The sequence below is a fragment of the Manacus candei genome, unplaced genomic scaffold (genome assembly GCF_025592945.1).
Source record: "Manacus candei isolate 608988 ecotype Guabito, Panama unplaced genomic scaffold, ASM2559294v1 h1tg000084l, whole genome shotgun sequence".
In the NCBI taxonomy this organism is placed as follows: Eukaryota; Metazoa; Chordata; class Aves; order Passeriformes; family Pipridae; genus Manacus; species Manacus candei.
The window spans coordinates 2,031,985-2,050,294 of NW_026138132.1; the positions used below are offsets into that span (position 1 = coordinate 2,031,985).

At 51.3% G+C, this 18,310-nt stretch overlaps 1 protein-coding gene across 3 annotated transcripts in view; it reads right to left on the bottom strand.

The window, feature by feature from the left end:
- PEBP4 (phosphatidylethanolamine binding protein 4) overlaps nucleotides 1-18,310 on the bottom strand; it is a 78,539-nt gene that overhangs the window by 31,144 nt on the left and 29,085 nt on the right. For all 3 annotated transcript variants that reach the window (XM_051811945.1, XM_051811946.1, XM_051811944.1), the window contains exon 4: nucleotides 6,490-6,588. In XM_051811945.1, coding sequence (XP_051667905.1) covers nucleotides 6,490-6,588 — 99 coding nt within the window. The remainder of the gene's footprint in view (nucleotides 1-6,489; nucleotides 6,589-18,310) is intronic.

Sequence of the window (18,310 nt, forward strand, 5' to 3'; positions counted from 1 at the left end):
TTTTCTCCCCCAAACTGCCGTAGGTTAAACAAGTAGGGGGAAAACTGGAGTACCAGAGGGGTCGCCTGGTATTCTAGAAGGTCAATCCCTCCCATGGGCGGGCTGGAGGGACAGAGCCCCATAACCCAAAAAAAAAAACAAACAGAAAAGAGCCATAAAACAGCCAGAAAAGTCCTTTTTGGACCCAAAATGCCACGAGGCAGAGCATCATCCCAGTGCCACAATGCTCCTCCACACACCTATACCTGCACCACGGCTTGGGAAGCAGGCTGGGATGGAGCAGGGATGAGCACTTGGCTGCCAGGAATATCTCAACTGGAAAATAAAATTAATGTGCAAGATATCTGCCTGCCGTTTTGGTAGGGTTTATCTGATTTATTCTCTCCTCGTTACGAGGAGCTAATTAACAAACCATCGTTTAAATAAACAGCAGTGAGAGTGTTTGTAACCTCGGCTTTATTGAATTGTGACAAATTATTAGCCTCTGCATGGGAAATGAAACAGAAGCATCAAGGGAAAAAAAAAATGAATTCCCATTGGGATAACCTGTGAGGAGATGGAGCAGGGGGAGCAACTCGTGGCACGGCTCCTGGTCAATGTGAAAACGTGGGATCATCCCAAATAACCCCAAAACCAGACAGGTTTCTGGGTGCTGAATGCTTTAGTGCTGTGGCTTCACCCTAAATTCACCCCTGTGGAATGGCAGGGCCGGGAGCATCCCTGGGACAGGGTTGGGATGAGAGGATAAATCCCAGCTTGCTTAGCAGCAGCTCTTCCGGGGCTTTGGGAGTGTAATTACCTGGGAACACTAATTACAAGGCAGGGGAGCACAAAGCCGAGTGGCAGCTCACATGGGGTGGGAATGTTGGGGTTGGCAGGGATGCAGCAGTGGGATCAACCCCCTGCCACACCAGGGCGAGTTTCCCCCCGAACAGAGCACCCCAGGACTGAGAGAATCATAGAATCATGGGATTGTTTGGGTTGGAAAAGCTCCCTAAGATCATCAGATCCAAGCACTCCTCCAGCACTGGCAAGGCCACCACAAACCCATGTCCCCAAGAGCCACATCTACAGGGGTTAAATCCCCCCCCAGAATGGTGAGTCCACCACTGCCCTGGGTAGCCTGTGCCGGTGCCTGACCACCCTTTCAGTGAGGAAATTTTCCCTAATATCCAACCTAGATCTCTCCTGGCACAGCTTGAAGCCATTTCCACTTGTCCTGTCTCTTGTTAGCTGGGAGCAGAGCCTGACCCCCACCTGGCTACATTTCAGGCATTTCCCAGGATGAGAAATTCACAGAATCCCAGAATGGTTTGGGTTGGGAGGGACCTTAAAGCTCATCCCATTCCACCCCACCTTCCACTAGCCCAGGTTGCTCCAAGCCCCATCCAACCCGGTCTTGGGGGCACTTCCAGGGATGGGGCAGCCACAACCTGTGCCAGGGCCTCACCACCACCAGAGAGAAGAATTTCTTCTCTAGAACTTGGAGTGCAAAGCAAACTTCCCCAGAACAGCAGCCTCTTTGCTTATTTTGGTTTTCCTTAGTTCTTTTTTTCTTTTTTTTCCCCCCTTTTATTAATAAAGGCTTCATTAACAAGCAGCGACAGAAACTCGCACCAGGGAACTGACTATTCCAAGGAGCCAAGTCATCAATTAAACCAACATTTCTCTCTGTTCTTTCCCTTTCAAACCCTCGGTTTCATCACCAAAAAGGAGAGTCGAGAGGGCTCCAGCAAGGAGAAACAATACCACGGCACCAACTGCTTTATCTGCCCCTTCTCCCCTCCAGTGAGGCAGCAGATCCCACTGGCACGGCAGGTTTCAGGGGTCCCACAATGTCACAGATCCATGGGAATCATGGATGCTGCATGGGACAGGCAAGGAAACCTGCCCCGACACTCCAGCATCTCCCAAAATGTGGATCCCTCCTGTCTCCAGGATACCCAAAAGCTGGGGTTTTTTTTTCTCCTCTAACATCAATTCACCCACTAAAAATCATTCCTTGCTCTGACAAGATTTCTGTCCTGTTGGGATGCTGAGTGTGATCACGAGCGCTCTGCAAAAGTGTCCCCAAGGTGTCCCTACAACTCTTCACGTGGCAGCTGAAGAGCAGGAATAACAGCAACCAGCAATTAACGGCTGATCCCTACCATTTCTGATAAACCCCAGCATTCTGGGCAAGCTGGTGCCAAGTGCTAGAGAGGACAAGTTTCCTGTGGGGCACAAGCGTCGCTGTCCCTTTGGGACAGGCACAGGGACGCGGGGCAGGTTGGACGAGCAGCTGCCCCCCCCCAGCTCCGTTTCCAGCCTCTCCTGGTGCAGAAATCCCATAATTTTTAAGGTTAATAAAGCCCTTGTTTGCTTAAGACAGCACCTGTTTCTATGGTGACACTTGCAACCCGGAGCCTGTTTATCAGCCGGCGATGAGGAACGCGCTGACAAACGCGAGCGCCGGAGAAGACACCGCGGTGAAGACCAAGAGTGGTGCCAGGACCTCTGGGAGCAGGGATGCTGCGGTCCCTGGGCTTCCAAACCTGCCAATCCCGCATCCATGTGTTCCCCACTCTGCTCTACAAAGCCATGGGGGTGACTGGAGCACCGGGAGCTGCACCCGGAGCACCCGCTGTGGGGGGAAAAGCCACTGCCGGGATGGGCGATGGGTGGGAATGGCTTTCCATCAAAAACCTTGGATGCAGTTCCCGTCTCCGACCCCAGACTTGACTCTGGCAGCTCCGTGCCTCAGCTGCCCCCTGCCCTGTCCTGGGGAGGGGTCTGGGGAGGCAGCTGAGCCGAGCTGTGCCCGTGGCAGCAGCGCCCGGCGGGTCCCGCTCCGCTCCAGCCTGGCGCAGGATTTCTCCCGGCTGGCAGAACTGGTTTCCATAACGACTTTCTGTTACAAACATATTTTGATAAAAATAAAGTTAAAGCAGCGAGGCTTTAGTGGAGTACAAATTCGCTGCTCTCGCCCTCCCCCTTCCTCCTCCCCAAGGAGGGGGAATAAAGACGGAAAGCTTTCCATTTGAAGGGCAGTATTTTCTCCCTTCTTTTTCTTTCCCCGCTGAATACAAAATGGAAAACCTTGTTTACTGGGTTTCGCTGTAAACTGGTTCCGACTCTGCCTGGTTACCTGATGCTCTACAGTATATACAGGATAATGTGATAAATTCATTTCCAATTCACTGCATTATCCTTTGAATATTTTAATGACTCATTGAATGGAGTAAAAAAAAAAAAAAAAAAAGCTATTTCAAATGAACAATTATGCTGCATTAGAGTAAAGGCTGATTATATTTAAACACTGCTTCCATGGATAACGGGACATATCGACCTCCGCCTATAAGAGCTAATTTGGCTCTTATCTCTAAATAATTTTACACTGCAAATTACCATGAAAACCTAAAGGGCTTTAAAAACATTCATCAAAAGATATTATTCCACTTTGTAGCAACATTTTTATTTAAATTATTTTGAATAGGAGTGAAAGCATCTCTCGTGTTTGACAATCGGAGCAGCGACGGAGCAGCAGCTGATAAGGAACGGCACCGATGGGATGGGATGTTCCATCCCCAAACCCCACCTGGGAGAGCAAATTCAGAGCCAGATCCCAAACTTGGTGGCGTGCCAAAGTACTGCAGCACCTAGAAGTGGCATTTTAGTGCTGCTGGAGCTGCTTCTCTCCGATCTGAGGGATTGCAAAGCCGGGGTGACGCTGAGGAGATACCCGAGTGATGCCGGGATGATACCTGAGGGATGCTGGGGGGGTGCTGGGATGATGCCAGGGCAAAGCCAGGGGGACACCCAAGTGATGATGAGGGGATGCTGAGCAATGCTGAGGTGATACCCAGGTGATGCTGGGTTGGTGCTGGGATGATGACCCAGTGATTCTGGGGGATGCTGGGTAATGTTGAGGTGACACTGGGCAATGCTGGGGTGATACCCAGGTGATGCTTGGCACTGCTGGGGTGACACTGGGAGCTGCTAGGGTGATACCCAAGTGATGCTGGGCACTGCTGGGGTGATACCCAGGTGAAGCTGGGTGATGCTGGGGTGACACTGGGCAATGCTGGGGTGATACCCAGGTGAAGCTGGGTGATGCTGGGGTGACACTGGGCAATGCTGGGTGATGCTGGGGTGATGCTGGGCAATGCTGGAGTGACTCTGGGAGCTGCTAGGGTGATACCCAAGTGATGCTGGGCACTGCTGGGATGATGTCCAGGTGATGCTGGGCAATGCTGGGGTGATGCCCAGGTGATGCTGGGCAATGCTGGGGTGACACTGGGCGCTGCTGGGGTGATACCCAAGTGACACTAGGTGCTGCTAGGGTGATGTTGGGTGCTGCTGGGGTGATGTTGGGTGCTGCTGGGGTGATGCCAGGGCACTACCGGGCGCGGGGGCTCCAGCAGCCCCCAGCCCTGGCGCCGGCCGCCCCGTCCCTCCCGCAGGAAGGCACTCGAAAGCCCCTCTCTGCACCAAAGCAACAGAAGGTGTCATGTAAAGCCTACACGGTTATTTTAGAGCCAGTGTGCAAATAAGCCTGTCAGCTGAAGCTCCTCGGAGCCAAGACTCCCATATACCCCCCAACGATCTGCATTTCAACGAGACACCATGTGGCTGAGCCCGCCGGCTCCGCCGCAGCCATTTGGGGCTGGGGGCTTGGGAAAACTCCCCCTGCAGCCCCGGTGGGACACGTTGGGACCCCCCCTCTGCACCCCCAGCAACGGGCACCGACCTCAGGGCTTGAGAGAAGTGGTTTTGTCCCAGTGCCCTGCCAGGACGGTGCTGGTTTGGGTGGTTTATAGTGCAGGGGGGATTTATACGCATTGCTGTGTGTGTGTGTGTGGATGAGAGATCCGTGTACACACACCCACGAGAGATAGATGGGATATATATATCCCATCATTATAGAGATCATATCAATACATGCATTTTATATATCATTATCACAGAGATTCACAGAATAGCTCACATTGAAAGGGACCATGAGGATCATCGAGCCCAAATTCCCGCTCATATATGTGTATATATATATATATTTATATATATTTTATATATATATATCATGATAAGAAAGCTTAAGGAATAGTTGGGGTTGGGATCAACCCCATCCCTGCAGAGACAAATCACCTGGGCACGGGAAAACCCTTTCCCTTCCCAAAAAATCTCCTTTTCCTGCCCTCCAGCGTGGCCTGACAAGGAATTTCTGACCTTACAAATCACAAACTGAATCGCCCAAATGCCAGGGGAAAAACAAATAAAGCACCTTCCGTTCGTGCTGAGGGTTTTAATCCTGCAAGTCCCTTCTTTGCTGAAATGATTTCATACTCAAAAAAAAAACCAAAAAAAAGAAAACCACAATAATTAGCAAGAGCCTCGGAAGGATCTGGGTACAGAAGGAAAAACAAGAGCTTGGGCTCCTTTGCGTTCAGTAAATATTAAAATTAATGAGAGACTTTCAGGACCCTGTTGTTAGAAATGCAGAAGGGCTTCTGTGAAGGATTAAAACACAAAACAACAACAACAAAAAAATAAGCCCTGTACACAAATTCCTGCAATTATTCCCAACGCTTTCTATTTTTTCAGCCAATTATGAAATTCATGGAAAGTATTAATATCCGATTTTAATTTGCTTAATATTCCCATTAACAATAAAAAGTCTAATTAAGGTATCTGTACAAAGAGCCCTCAGCAGTAATTTCAGAGAATAATAGAGGAGAACGATGAGATATTTCTTGTTAAATGCTCGCTGCAAATTAATTGATATCTTAATTAGGCTTTAGTACTAAGATTATTAGTTAGATTGATTCAGGGCTGAAACATCTCATTTTTTAAGGGATAAAAGCAAGCAGGAGAGGAACAAACTGATTTTCCAAAATATTTCTGAAGGGAGAGCAACGACACATGGGGACATTTCGGGAGCAGGGGTAAGGACTCATCCCATGAGCACAGAGCTGGGAAGCACCAGAATTCAGCCCAAACCCATTTTCCTCCTGTTTGCTTCACCAGACTCAAAAGCTTTTTCTCCTCCCAAAAAAACAAAAACCAGAAAGGGAATACAGATTTTTTCACCCAAACCACTTTTTTAACCACAAAAACCACCCGGCAGCAAGAGCTGTTTGAAACGACGGGTTGTCTCCACACAGAAAACTGGTGGTGGGGAGTTGGCAAAGTGCTTTTTTTTTTTTTCCAGCATTTCCTTAGAAGAAGAAGGAAAGAAAAAAAAAAAAAAACAAACCCCAACAGCAATATTTTTGGACCAGCCTAGCTCTATATAGCCTGAGGAAGCACTTCCCTACCTACACGCCCAGCACCATTTACATTTCTCTGGCAAACACTCGTCCCTCGGGATTTCGCTGAGATGCTGCTGCACCGAGAGGGATGTGCATCCTATGGGAATCCAGCTCTCTGAGGCAGGACCAGGATGCACCCCCATGCTCAGGAATGCCCCCAAGCTGCCTGGACCCCAATGCCTGGACCCCACAGGGGACTCACCAGGATGTCGGTGACCACCCAGTGCCTCCAGTACCGGTGCCGGGGGTTGGCTCTGTTGGGAGCGTCGGGATCCACCATGACCAGCACGTACTTCTTGTTCTGCAAAGAGAGAAGAGCAGAACACTGTGGACACAGTATGTGAGCAAGGAAGAGCCCCCCCCAGGAGCTCTATCAACCCCTAAATCCATGTTTTTCCACAATTCCCCAAGTGCACTTTGACGGCTGATCCACATTTAACGAGCAGAGGTGAGCGAGGAACGTGCACCAGGGCAGGCCACAAACCTGCTTATGGTGATTTACTCCTTGTGGTCTAAATCTCTTTAAATACAGGAAAAAAAATGTGTTTTCTGCCTCCTCTAAATAAAAGGCACCAAGGGGAATTCCCTCTGCTTCCAGCCATCCTCCAACCACGTCCCACCATGGCGCAGGGCAGAGCGGTGTGGCACAACCACAGTCCCTGGGAGGAGGTGATGGGATATTTTTGGGTGGCCAGGGACAGGCTGGACACTCAAGGGTCCATGGGGGTGGCTGTGAGGAGCCAAACACTACCTCACACACCCCAAAATAACTAAAAGATGTTCCAGGGATGCTGCAAGAAGGCAAAGTCGCTGCCTCACCACACATCCAATGGGTCCAGTACCACTTCTGGGTGATGGAAGTGGGCAGAGAGAGCTGGGATTTATGGATGATACTGGTTCAGCCCCCAGAAAACCCCCATAGCCCACCCCAGGTCCCCACAGCAGGTGCCACCAGCACTGAGACAACGTGGATATTTTGGTCTGCTGAGGATGGAGCTGGGTTTGAAGTGACCTCTGGAGGGAGGCTGTGGATAGAAAACCTGCTGATCTCCGGGGATTTGGCAGGACCTCAGGCACCAGATTATCCTGCAAGCACCCAGATTAAGGGATCTATATCCTAATAAAACCTCCAGGTGCGTCTGTCAGCTCACCAGTGGCACCACTCGCCGCTCCAGGGCGGAGGTTTCATAAACAGCTGTGGGATTTAGCCAAGCAATTCCCACTGAAATTAGCTGGAGCTCTGTGGCTACATCCCCTGGTCGCTTGTGAAACCAGGCTGGGATTTTCACAGCGAGGTTGTTGGGGCTGACATAATATTTTTTTTGCTCTATTTCCCAACCATTGGTTGGGGTAAATGGGGCAAGTGAGCCCCGGGGTACTGCCATAGCCAGAGACCCCCTGTGCCCCCTTCCCTGGGCATCCCACTGGAGCCACGCATCCCTCAGTCCCCCCCTGCAGGCTCCACCTCCACGAGAAGTACCAGTTTAACCAGAAAACGTGGATTTCAACTCATTTAGCAACCAGCTTGCAACAGCTGCAGAGAAAATCCCAAACTCATGCAACCCCCCTGCCCGGGAGCGCGGCCGTGCCGCTGCCCTGGTCCATTAATCCCAGCCTGGAGGAGGTTACACCAAGCACACAGATATGGGACAAGGGGGTGTGATGGTGTCACCACGTGAGGCCGAAGGTCAGGACCTCAGGGCAGAGCTGCCACCTCCCTCCTCATGAACTCCCACAGCTGCAGCATCCCAGAAAAAATTCCTTGTGGCACTGAAATCGGCGTTTAACGGGAAGGAGGAGAAGGAAGGGGTGGGGAGGGAGGGGGGAAAAGAAGAAGCCCGACAACCCAAAAACCCTACGCTGGAAGTGTGAAGGAATTTGAGCTCTAACTTTGGGGAGGGTGGGGAGCTGAGCTGAATCTCTCGGCTCCGCTCGGAGCCCAGCTGGTGGGAACAGAACGTGTAGTCATGGGACTGTCATCGTGTGCTGTCCAGGTTAACATGTAGCATTTCTATTACTATTAACAGACTTTCTGCTCCTCACTCCATCTGTTCTTCGAAATAATTGCAGTTGTACAGACCATGCCTTCGCTCCAGGCAGGCTCTGGGGAGAGGATAGTGCTTTTATGCAAAAAAAAAAAATTAAAAAAAAAAAAGGGGAAAAAAATGAAAAGGAAAAAAAAAAAAGTGTTAAAAAATAACAGCAAACACGAGAATAGAGTGCAAGTGAAGCTAACAGCAGGCTGGGAATTCGGGACAGATTGTGGCCTAGAAAGGTGAGGGCGCACGCGGCCGGGGGCCGGCGAGGCCAGACCCCCGTGGGGACGGTCCCCGGGGTCAGTGGCCCTGAGCTGGGCTGCCACCGGGGATTTTTCCCCTCTCCTTACCTGCTGGCCACCCTAAGAGCCACAATCCCTCACCTTCCACCTAAAGATAGCAAAGCCCTCCACGACCCGAGTTAATCCCGGCTGCTTAAGGTGTGTCACAGCCTGTGCCAGCTCCTGGGGCTGCACCAAAACCACCCCACAACCCCCTCCCCGACGTCCTCAGGCACTGCTGTGCACCCCAAACACGGGGTAGGTGTGTTTTTTCGCTGCTTGGCAGCAACAGCAGCCTGAGTGCTGGTGATTTTTGGGGGTTTTTTGATGCTGAAATCCCTCCTCGACACAGGCTAACAGCATTAGCTGCTGTCAGGGCTGCAGACGGGAGCCAGCCCGGAGTGACACGGGAGCTGCTCAGCTTTACAAGCATGAACCAGCCCCGGGGATTTTTGGAGAGCAGGAAAGTGGCTTTACATCAGAAAATTCCTCCAGTGCGGAAGAACAGGCGGCATTTTACCGTGCAGAGGGAAGGGAGGAAGGGGGAGAGGGAAGATAAAGCCACTCTGGGCTGCCACAGATGAAAATTCGGGGTAACAAAGCACCCCCAAAGCCCTGGCACCCTTTCCTGCTCAGCCCAGGGCACGGAGGAGGTGTTGGTGTGAGGGACCCAGTGGGGACATGGTGTGTCCCACCAGTGTCATGGAATCCTGGAATGGTTTGGGTTGGAGGCACCTTAAACCTCATCCCATTCCACCCCCTGCCATGGGCAGGGACACCTTCCACTAGCCCAGGTTGCTCCAACCTGGCCTTGGACACTTCCAGGGATGGGGCAGCCACAACTCCTCTGGGCAACCTGTGCCAGGGCCTCCCCACCCTCCCAGGGAGGAATTCCTTCCCAATATCCCATCTAACCCTGCCCTCTGGCAGTGGGAAGCCATTCCCCCTTGTCCTGTCCCTCCATCCCTTGTCCCAAGTCCCTCTCCAGCTCTCCTGGAGCCCTTTTAGGCCCTGGAAGGGGCTCTCAGGTCTCCCTGGAGCCTTCTCTTCTCCAGGCTGACGTGTGACACCGATGGGGTCACCCTTCCAAGGGTCACCCTTCCCTGCTCCCCCGGCCATTCCTCACCCTGGGACACATTAAAATCAGCCTTTAACCACTGCAAGGAGCTGCTGCCTTCCCTAGGGCTTGGAGTCATGGCTTCACCCCCCAGCTTTGCCCTCCACATCCCTGGGAACGGGCATCCTGCCCTGCTCCACCACCTGACACAGAGCCGGGGCAGCAGAGCTGGTGGCAGGTGACACCAGGGCTGCATCCCGTGTTTTCCCTGCTAATTGTTTCTAGAGGGAGGCAAAATATCCAGTTATTCCTGCAGAGAGCATCAGCTTCTCCAATTAGGCACAGGTTTCGGAAACTTGCTCGGAGCAGGCAGGGACTTTTCCAAGAGGCAGGCGGGCAGGAGAGGGATTTGCGCGCCGGGGATACGCACACAGAGAGCTCCACAGATCCCGCGGAGCCGGGGCTGCACAGGAATTAAAGACTTATCCAAATGAAAGCAAATAGGGTGTTAAAGCGACACACATGTAGAGCGAGCGGTTTCCTTGGAAACCAGCGCACATGGAAGCGCCACACGTGCAGTGCTCCGGCATTTTCGGCAGCGCCGGGGTGGCCGTGGGGGTTCTGCCCTGCCGGGGGTGCCCCTGCTGGGCTGGGGGTGCAGCTGGATGAGCCCAGAGGTGCCCACGGCATCCCGCTGGCATCCGTTTCTCCGGGGTGTGGAGAAAAACTGGCTCCAAGGGCACTTCCTCCTGGGTGGGAAGGGGAGATGGATGGTGCTCAGCTCTGCTGGCCCTGCTTGCCTTAGGAATTCTATCCCAAAACTAAAGGACAGAGCCCCAGCCAGGCGCCCAGCCCAGCACCTGCTTCCCAAGGCGGGTTTGGATGGTTTTGAAAAGTCCACCTGGATCCTCCCCAGCTCCTCCATCCCTTGGAGCTGTTCCCTGTGCACGCCCGCCTGGAGCACATGTTGTTCCCTCCTGGAAGCACCCAACCCCTCGCCACACAAGGGATGAGGTGAGAATTCCAGCTGTCCCATTGCCACCCACACATCTTTTCCAGCTCCTAAGGAATGTCCCCAGGTGGGGAGCTGCTGTGGAAGCGAATCATGGCACTGACGGGTTACGATGGTATCTGAGCCAAAGGGCCTTCCACCTCCCTGGCATTTCAACATCCCATATTACCCTGCTGGAAAGGATTTTGGGGTGACAGATGGCACGAGACGATCCAGACCAGACCCTTTGGTGTGGAAATGGGATGGGGAAGTGCATCCCAAGCAGGCAGTGCCCACACCGGAGCCAGGCAAGAGCCGGGTTTATGCAACCACAAACCAGAGAAACCAAATATACCCAAAACGACTTCCCAGAGCAGGGCACGAGCTCCTGGATAGGCAGGGAAGGTGGGAAAGGTACTCAGAACCTTGGGAAACATTACTGCAGCCCTCCTAAGGGACGTCTCAAGGGTCCAACCTGTGTCCCACCAGCATAGAAGTCGGAGCGATGCTGCTGCTCCCACGAGGTGGAAGCGCCGCAAGCACCAGCTGAGAGTCAATCTGGGCTTCTTTCTTGGCTTGTCCCCAGTACTAAAAAGTTTCTATAACAGGCACCGAGTTCGCAATTCTGCTGCTGCTGCTGCTGCTTCGCCAAAGAGAAATTCCAGCTCCCTCCTCGGTGGCAAAGAAAATTGTTTGCGACCGAGTTGTTGTGGCTCCGGGAAGGAAGGAGCTGCCGAGCGTGGCAGGATTTCACCTTCTTATTTTAAACCTGCCCCTCACCACTTCCACGGGCAGAAACAGGTCAGCAAAACGAACCCTGCTCCGCAGGACTTGCCCAAGGGAACTTCATTGACTTTCCAACACGCTGCAACTCTCCCCACATCCCTTCGCTCTCCCTCGGGACTCGCTCGCCGGCCAAATATTTATGCAGCCGAATGTTCTAATGAGAATTGATTCATCCAGGGGTGTTAAGGAGCATGTTAAAGGTCTGTTCCCAGATTAAGGCCTTAGGATGCTCTAAGGGATGGATTATTTGCAATGAAAGAACAGTTTGTTTTCCCCTCGTGGCAGATTAAACCAGCTCTGTGCAATAAAACTGCAATGGGGTGTGCTACACACTCGACACAACCGGGCAGAAAGTGGGATAAATCTTCCAGAGGGATGCTGGAAATACAGGTGGATTGTGCCTCTGGATCATTTTTGGGGAGAGAGGAGAGCAACAGGCTGTGCTTCCTCACTCAGAGACCCCGCTGTGGCTCACGCCCTGAGTTTCCCCAGTTTAAAGCCCACCTCGATCATCATCAAAGGGGGACAGGGCAGCACATTTCAACCCCACCTTCCTGCCAGAGGAGAAACCCAGGAGGGAATTAACACCCCCAGAACCCCCTGCCCCAGCTGCCGAGCTGCTGCTCCGTTCCCATCCTATTTTTTCTTTTTTCCAGGAGCATTTATTTCCCGGCCTTTGGGCAGCACCCACTAATGAGCAACAGCACGTAAGGTGTCCCCAGGCTGGGGACAGGGACACCGAGGCCGCTCCGCAGGCAGGGGAGCCGGGATGAGCTCGGGAAGCGGAGAGGAGGAGGAGGAGGAGGAGGAGGAGGAGGAGGCGAGCGGCCGCGGTGGCAGAGCACAGCCTTCCAGCCCAATTACCATCACGCGAGGGGACACATGGATTGGTGACATTTGACATTTCCTACACAAATATTTTGATGCAAAATGGCACCTCCGTCACAAATTATTTTCCAAAACTTGGCTTGGGTTTCGGGTGGGTTTTTTTTTTAATTTTTTTTTTTCTGGGGGAAAAATAAAAAAAAATAATAATAATAATAAAAAAAAAGAAATAAAAGGATTGCACAGGGTGGCGTTTGCAACTGAGCAAAGGGAAGGGTCATTGTTCCACTTCCACCCCAGCCACTGAGAGGGCAAAGTAAAAGGCACCAGGGGGGAAAAGTACACCCAAAAATTCCAGGCTTCACTTTGATGCACCCGCAGGGCCCTTGGGGACCCTCAAAAAGCTTTTTCCCTGCTCCTTTCCCATCCACGCAGCAAATGGCTCAGGAGCATCGGGGGCTCGGACTCCTCCTGGCAAGACAGGGGTTACCAGCCCTGGGAACTGATGAACTCTGTGCTACCAGACACCTCGGGAAAGCTGAAATGACTTTAAATGCCTAAACATTTTAAAACAAACCCTGGAACAATTCAGCTCCCAACTACTCGCCTGCTTCCCCTCCCTCCTCTCTCTCTCTCTCCCATTTTTACGGTTTCCAGAGCTGTTTTACGCCTCATTACCTGCACACTGTGAGTGATGTCTGTCGGTCCTAGAGCTGTAAATACCTTAAATCATGCTTCATTAAGAATATCTCTGGTGCTATTAAAGAGCTATAATAGACAACGAGTTAACAGATGATTAAATATGAACTCCATTTGTGTCACTCACCGCGGGCAGGAAGAGGCTTTAAGTTTTTTAAACTCGCTCTCATTATCTGGGGAAGTGGGGCTGCAGAGCTGGCGGGGATGGAGGGGGATGGAGGGGGATGGAGGGATGCTCCCTTGGGAATGGAGGGATGGGGATGGAGGGGTGCTCTGGTGGAGCCATGGAAGGATGGGGATGGAAGGATACTCACACAGGACGGAAGGATGCTCACATGGAAGTGGAGAGATGGGATGGAGGGATGCTCGCTTGGAAATGGAGGGATGGGATGGAGGGATGCTCTTGTGGAGGTGGAGGGATGCTTGGATGGGGTGGAGGGATATTCCCATAGGGTGAAAAGATGCTCATGTGGAGATGGAGGGATGGGATGGAGGGATTCTCACTTGGAAATGGAGGGATGGGATGGAGGAATGCTCACAAGGAAGTGGAGGGATGGGATGGAGGGATGTTTATGTGGAGATGGAAGGATGGGATGGAGGGATGCTCATGTGGAGATGGAAGGATGGGATGGAGGGATGCTCACTTGGAAATGGAGGGATGGGATGGAGGGATGCCTATGTGGAAATGGAGGGATGGAATGGAGGGATTCTCCCTTGGAAGTGGAGGGATGGGATGGAGGGATGCTCACTTGGAAATGGAGGAAAGCTTACATGGGGATGGAGGGATACTCTCATGGGGATGGAGGGATGTTCGATGGAGATAGAGGGGTTGGGATGGAGGGGTAGAGATGGAAGGATGCTCAAAATGGGGATGGAGGGATGGGGATGGAGGGATGATCATGTGGGGATGGAGGGATGATCATGTGGGGATGGAGGGATGATCATGTGGGGATGGAGGGATGCTCCCACTGGATGGAAGGATGCTTGGGTGAGGGATGCTCCCATGGAGACAGAGGGATGCTCGCCTGGGGATGGGGCACAGGGATGCTCCTGCCTCAGGAACACCCAGGAGGGACCAGCTCCTCCACTTTGGGACTCTGAGCTGACAATCCTGGCAGCCCTTTGCTCGGGTTTTCCCACCTGGAGTCCAGTAGCCAGAGATCCCAAAATAAATCAAAATAAAGGAGGAGGAGGACAATGAGGATGAGATGGGGTTGGGAAAGGGATGGGCACCTGGGAGAAGACCAGATGGGATGGGGGGATGCATGGATACCTGGGAGGAAGGGCTGGAGCTTGGCAGCATGAATGGAGATGCAAAAGGGACTGAGCATTGCTGTCTCTCCAATACAAGAATAGCTCAGCACAAATGCATTGCCAAAGCGCAAATTAAATAATAATTAATATCATTAAAATCCCATGAGCACGGAAAAAATACTGGGGAAAATTAAATAATGAGTGTTTTCTTCTCGTCTGGATTAGATCTTGCTCTGTGACAATAAAGAGCAGTTCCACGGGCAGCTCCAGCACAAGGGGATTATCCCACTGTCACAGTCCCAGCTCCCTGCCGGGCTCAGGGCTGTGGATGGTGCCAAACACCTGGCACATGTGTCCCACTGCCAAACTGGCCACGGGGAAACGGAGCTGGGGAAGGGGCTGGAGCAGCAGGAGCAGCTGAGGGAGCTGGGGGGGCTCAGCCTGGAGAGAAGGAGGTTCAGGGGGGACCTTCTGGCTCTGCAACCCCCTGACAGGAGGGGGGAGCTGCCAGGGAACAAGGGACAGGAGGAGAGGGAACGGCCTCCAGCTGTGCCAGGGGAGGCTCAGGTTGGATATCAGGAGGAATTTCTTCCTGGAAAGGGTTGGTTAAACATTGGAACTGCCCAGGGAGGTTTGGAGTGCCCAGCCCTGGAGGTGCCCAGGGAAGGCCTGGCCGTGGCGCTCAGCGCTCTGGGCTGGGGGACGAGGTGGGGATGGGGCACAGGGTGGGCACAGGATGGGCTGGGAGGGCTTTTCCAGCCTGGATGATTCTGGGATTCTGAGGCAGGAGGACCTGGGGACAAGGACAGACCCTGGCTGCAGGAAATCCAGGTGACCTGATCATATCCTTCTTTAGCAACATGTCCCCTGTCCCAGCAGATGTCCCTGTGGCCTTTGTAAGGAATCTCACGACACTCCACAGCACACGACAAGGAGAGGTTCCTTCCCAGCTCCTCACCATCCCCTGGGATCAGCCTTAAAAAGCATCCAGACATTGACAGGGCCCTACAGGAGCTGCCTGGCTCTGCCCCATTCCCTGTGCTCTCTTCATTTGGACTGATGCTCACCCCTGTGCAGAGAGGGTACAACGGGCACAACACTCCCCCCCATGGTCCCAAATCCCACTGCTGCCTCCATTTCCCCCGCTCCAAAAGAGAAACCACAGCCTGATTCCCTACAGGAGCAACAGCAGGATAAACTCAGGTTCCTACAAGCTCCCAGCTCTCTCATTGATCATTCCTGAACACGCCTCGACCCCTCGCTGCCACCCCGACCCCTCTCCATCCCCGCAGGGACCCCCAGGGCCGTGCAGGAGGACGGAGGTCCCGGGGTGGGGTTGTGGCAGCGCAGGGGGGGGACAGTAACACGCCGGGGGGGTGACACAGCGCCCGCTGCTCCCGGGGGGGGGGGGGCTGTAATTGAATCTCTGCAGTGATTAAGTTCCCTGGAAATGCCATTTCCCTCTCGGCCAAACTCCGAAGTGCCCCGAGAGCTCCTTATCAGCGGCTGCCGCTGCCCTCTGCGACCTCGCCTGCCCTCCGGCCGCGGGGTCAGCCCGCCGAGCTCCCCCAGGGTCACCCCAGCAAATTAATCCCGGAGCCCCTGGGGAGCCTGAGCCGGAGAGGGAAGAAGAGCTCTCTGCTGCATTCGGGGGGGGGAGAAATTAAAGCGTTTTTGGGAGCGGCGGGAGCTGCTCTGCCCGGCTCCATCCCCGGGGAGGAAGAGCCAGCCCACCCACCACATCCATTTACCTGCTGCCAACCCCCCCCCGGCCCCCCCAGCGCTGGGAATTTGCTGCTTCCGAGTTGAGAGGATCCAAAAGCACAGGCAGGGCCTTCTCCCCACCCCTGTGCACCATATGTAATATATCAGGAATATATAGGGAATATACATATCATATATACCTTACATAAATATAAGACACAATGTAATATATTCTATATTCTATATAGAATATATAGAATATGTTCTATATAGAATACATTCTGTATATAATATATATAATATATAATATATATTTATATACTTATATAATTATATAAATATATAAATATTCTATTCTATATATGTTCTACATGTAGAATATATTATACTCTATATTAGAATATAAATATTCTATTTTATTATATAAATACAATAGAAATATATATATTACATATATTACATATTTCCATGTAGAATGTGTATTTCTATATTTCTATGTATATTTCTATATATTTCTAAGTATATTTCTATATATTTCTATGTATATTTCTATATATTTCTATATTTCCATATAGAATATATTCTATATATAGTCTACATATATCCCATTTATATTCTACATATATCTTCCATATATTCTACATATATCCCACATATATTTATTCTACATATATCTCATATATATTCTACATATATCCTCCATATATTCTACATATATCCTATATATATATTCTACATGTATCCTCTATGTATCCTGTATTTCCATATAGAATATATATTTCTATGTTTCTATGTATATTTCTGTATACATCCCAAATATTTCCTTATAGAATTTATTCCTAATAGATGGATAGATAAGCAGATAGATGGATATTGGGAATACAGATACACTCCAAATGTTACTTAGGCGTAAGACCCTGGCAGTGAGAACTCATTAAAAAGTGCCTAAATTTAGGAATAATGGGGGAAACCTACACCCATCTACCCCCGGAAACTGCTTTGGGAAAACAACCAAGAACTAACCCACCCTGCACACAAACTGCTCTTGCCAGGAACAGGAGGGAAAAGATGCTCAGCTCAGAACTTCCCTCCCTAGTCAAATATTTAATAATAAACTAAGAAGAGAAGCCAACTGTCTCCCTTGGATGTGGGTTTCATTTGGAAGTTACTGGGAGTTTTATTCCCATCCAGAACATCTTTTTTTTTCTCCTTTTTTTTTTTTTTTTTGGGTAATTCCTGATGTATGTTTTGTCCTGATAAATCCATCCTGCCGCGCTAAATAAAGCGCGAGCGGGATCGAGGCGGCGATGACACCCCGTGTCACATTCCATCCCCTCCAGCCACCCCTTTCCCAAGGCTCCCGATCCCCATCGCTTTGTTAATCGATCCCCGGCTCCAAAGCTTTCAAAATAATATTTGAAACACTCCGAGGGAGAAAAAAAAAACCCAAAAAAAAAAAACCCCACAACCCGTCCACGTTAATGCGTTAATTCCCACGATGCCTTGTTGCTTTGAAATCCCGGAAAAATGGGAAGCTTAAATGAGTCCTATGAAAAGGAACAGGGGCATCATTAACGCAGCCGGATCCGTATCACAGACTGCAGGCAATTATTCCCCGGTGGAACACGGCAAGCTGTGAAGAGCTTTCATTACCGGGGGTTTCACAGGTCCTTCACCTCTGGCCAATCTCACGCTAAAACAAGCATTTTCTGCTCCGCGGATTCCAGCTCCATTTAAATCCATAATTGCTCTGATTTGGGTACATATGGAGCATGGGGAATTCATGACTAAGAAATCTATTAGTCAATAAGTCCTTTACTTTTTAAGGGACCTTTAGTCATCTCCCCTCAATTTCTTCCCGGGTCGGGGGATGGAGGGAGACGCTGATTTCCACGGCGGGTGGGATCTGCCCCGGCTCCCCTTTGCTGCAATTACCTTCCAGGGTCACCAAGGGGGAATTCAATCAGGGAAGAAGCCCATGGGATGCTGCCTCTGCCTTGGAAATGTAATTCCCTGCCGCCGGCAAACAACCCTTCTCCAACTGACAGTGGGTATTGGATGGGTTTTCATTATTTCCCAGGCCAAGCAAGAAGGTGTTTGGTCCAGGGATGCTCAAGTGTGGATCAGGCATGATCCTTCCATCCAAATTTCCCTCTTTCTTGCATCCTGCATCTGGTACAGGAACGTTCACGTATGGATCTCAATTGCCCCTCTCTTGTATCCCTAATTTGCTACAGGGATGCTCAGGTGTGGATCAGGTGTGATCCTTCCATCCCTTCTTCCCCTTCTCCTGTATCCTGTTTGGTCTGTGGATGCTCAGGTGTGGATCAGGTGTGATCCTTCCATCCCTATTTCCCCCTCTCCTGTATCCTGTACTCGGTTAAGGGATG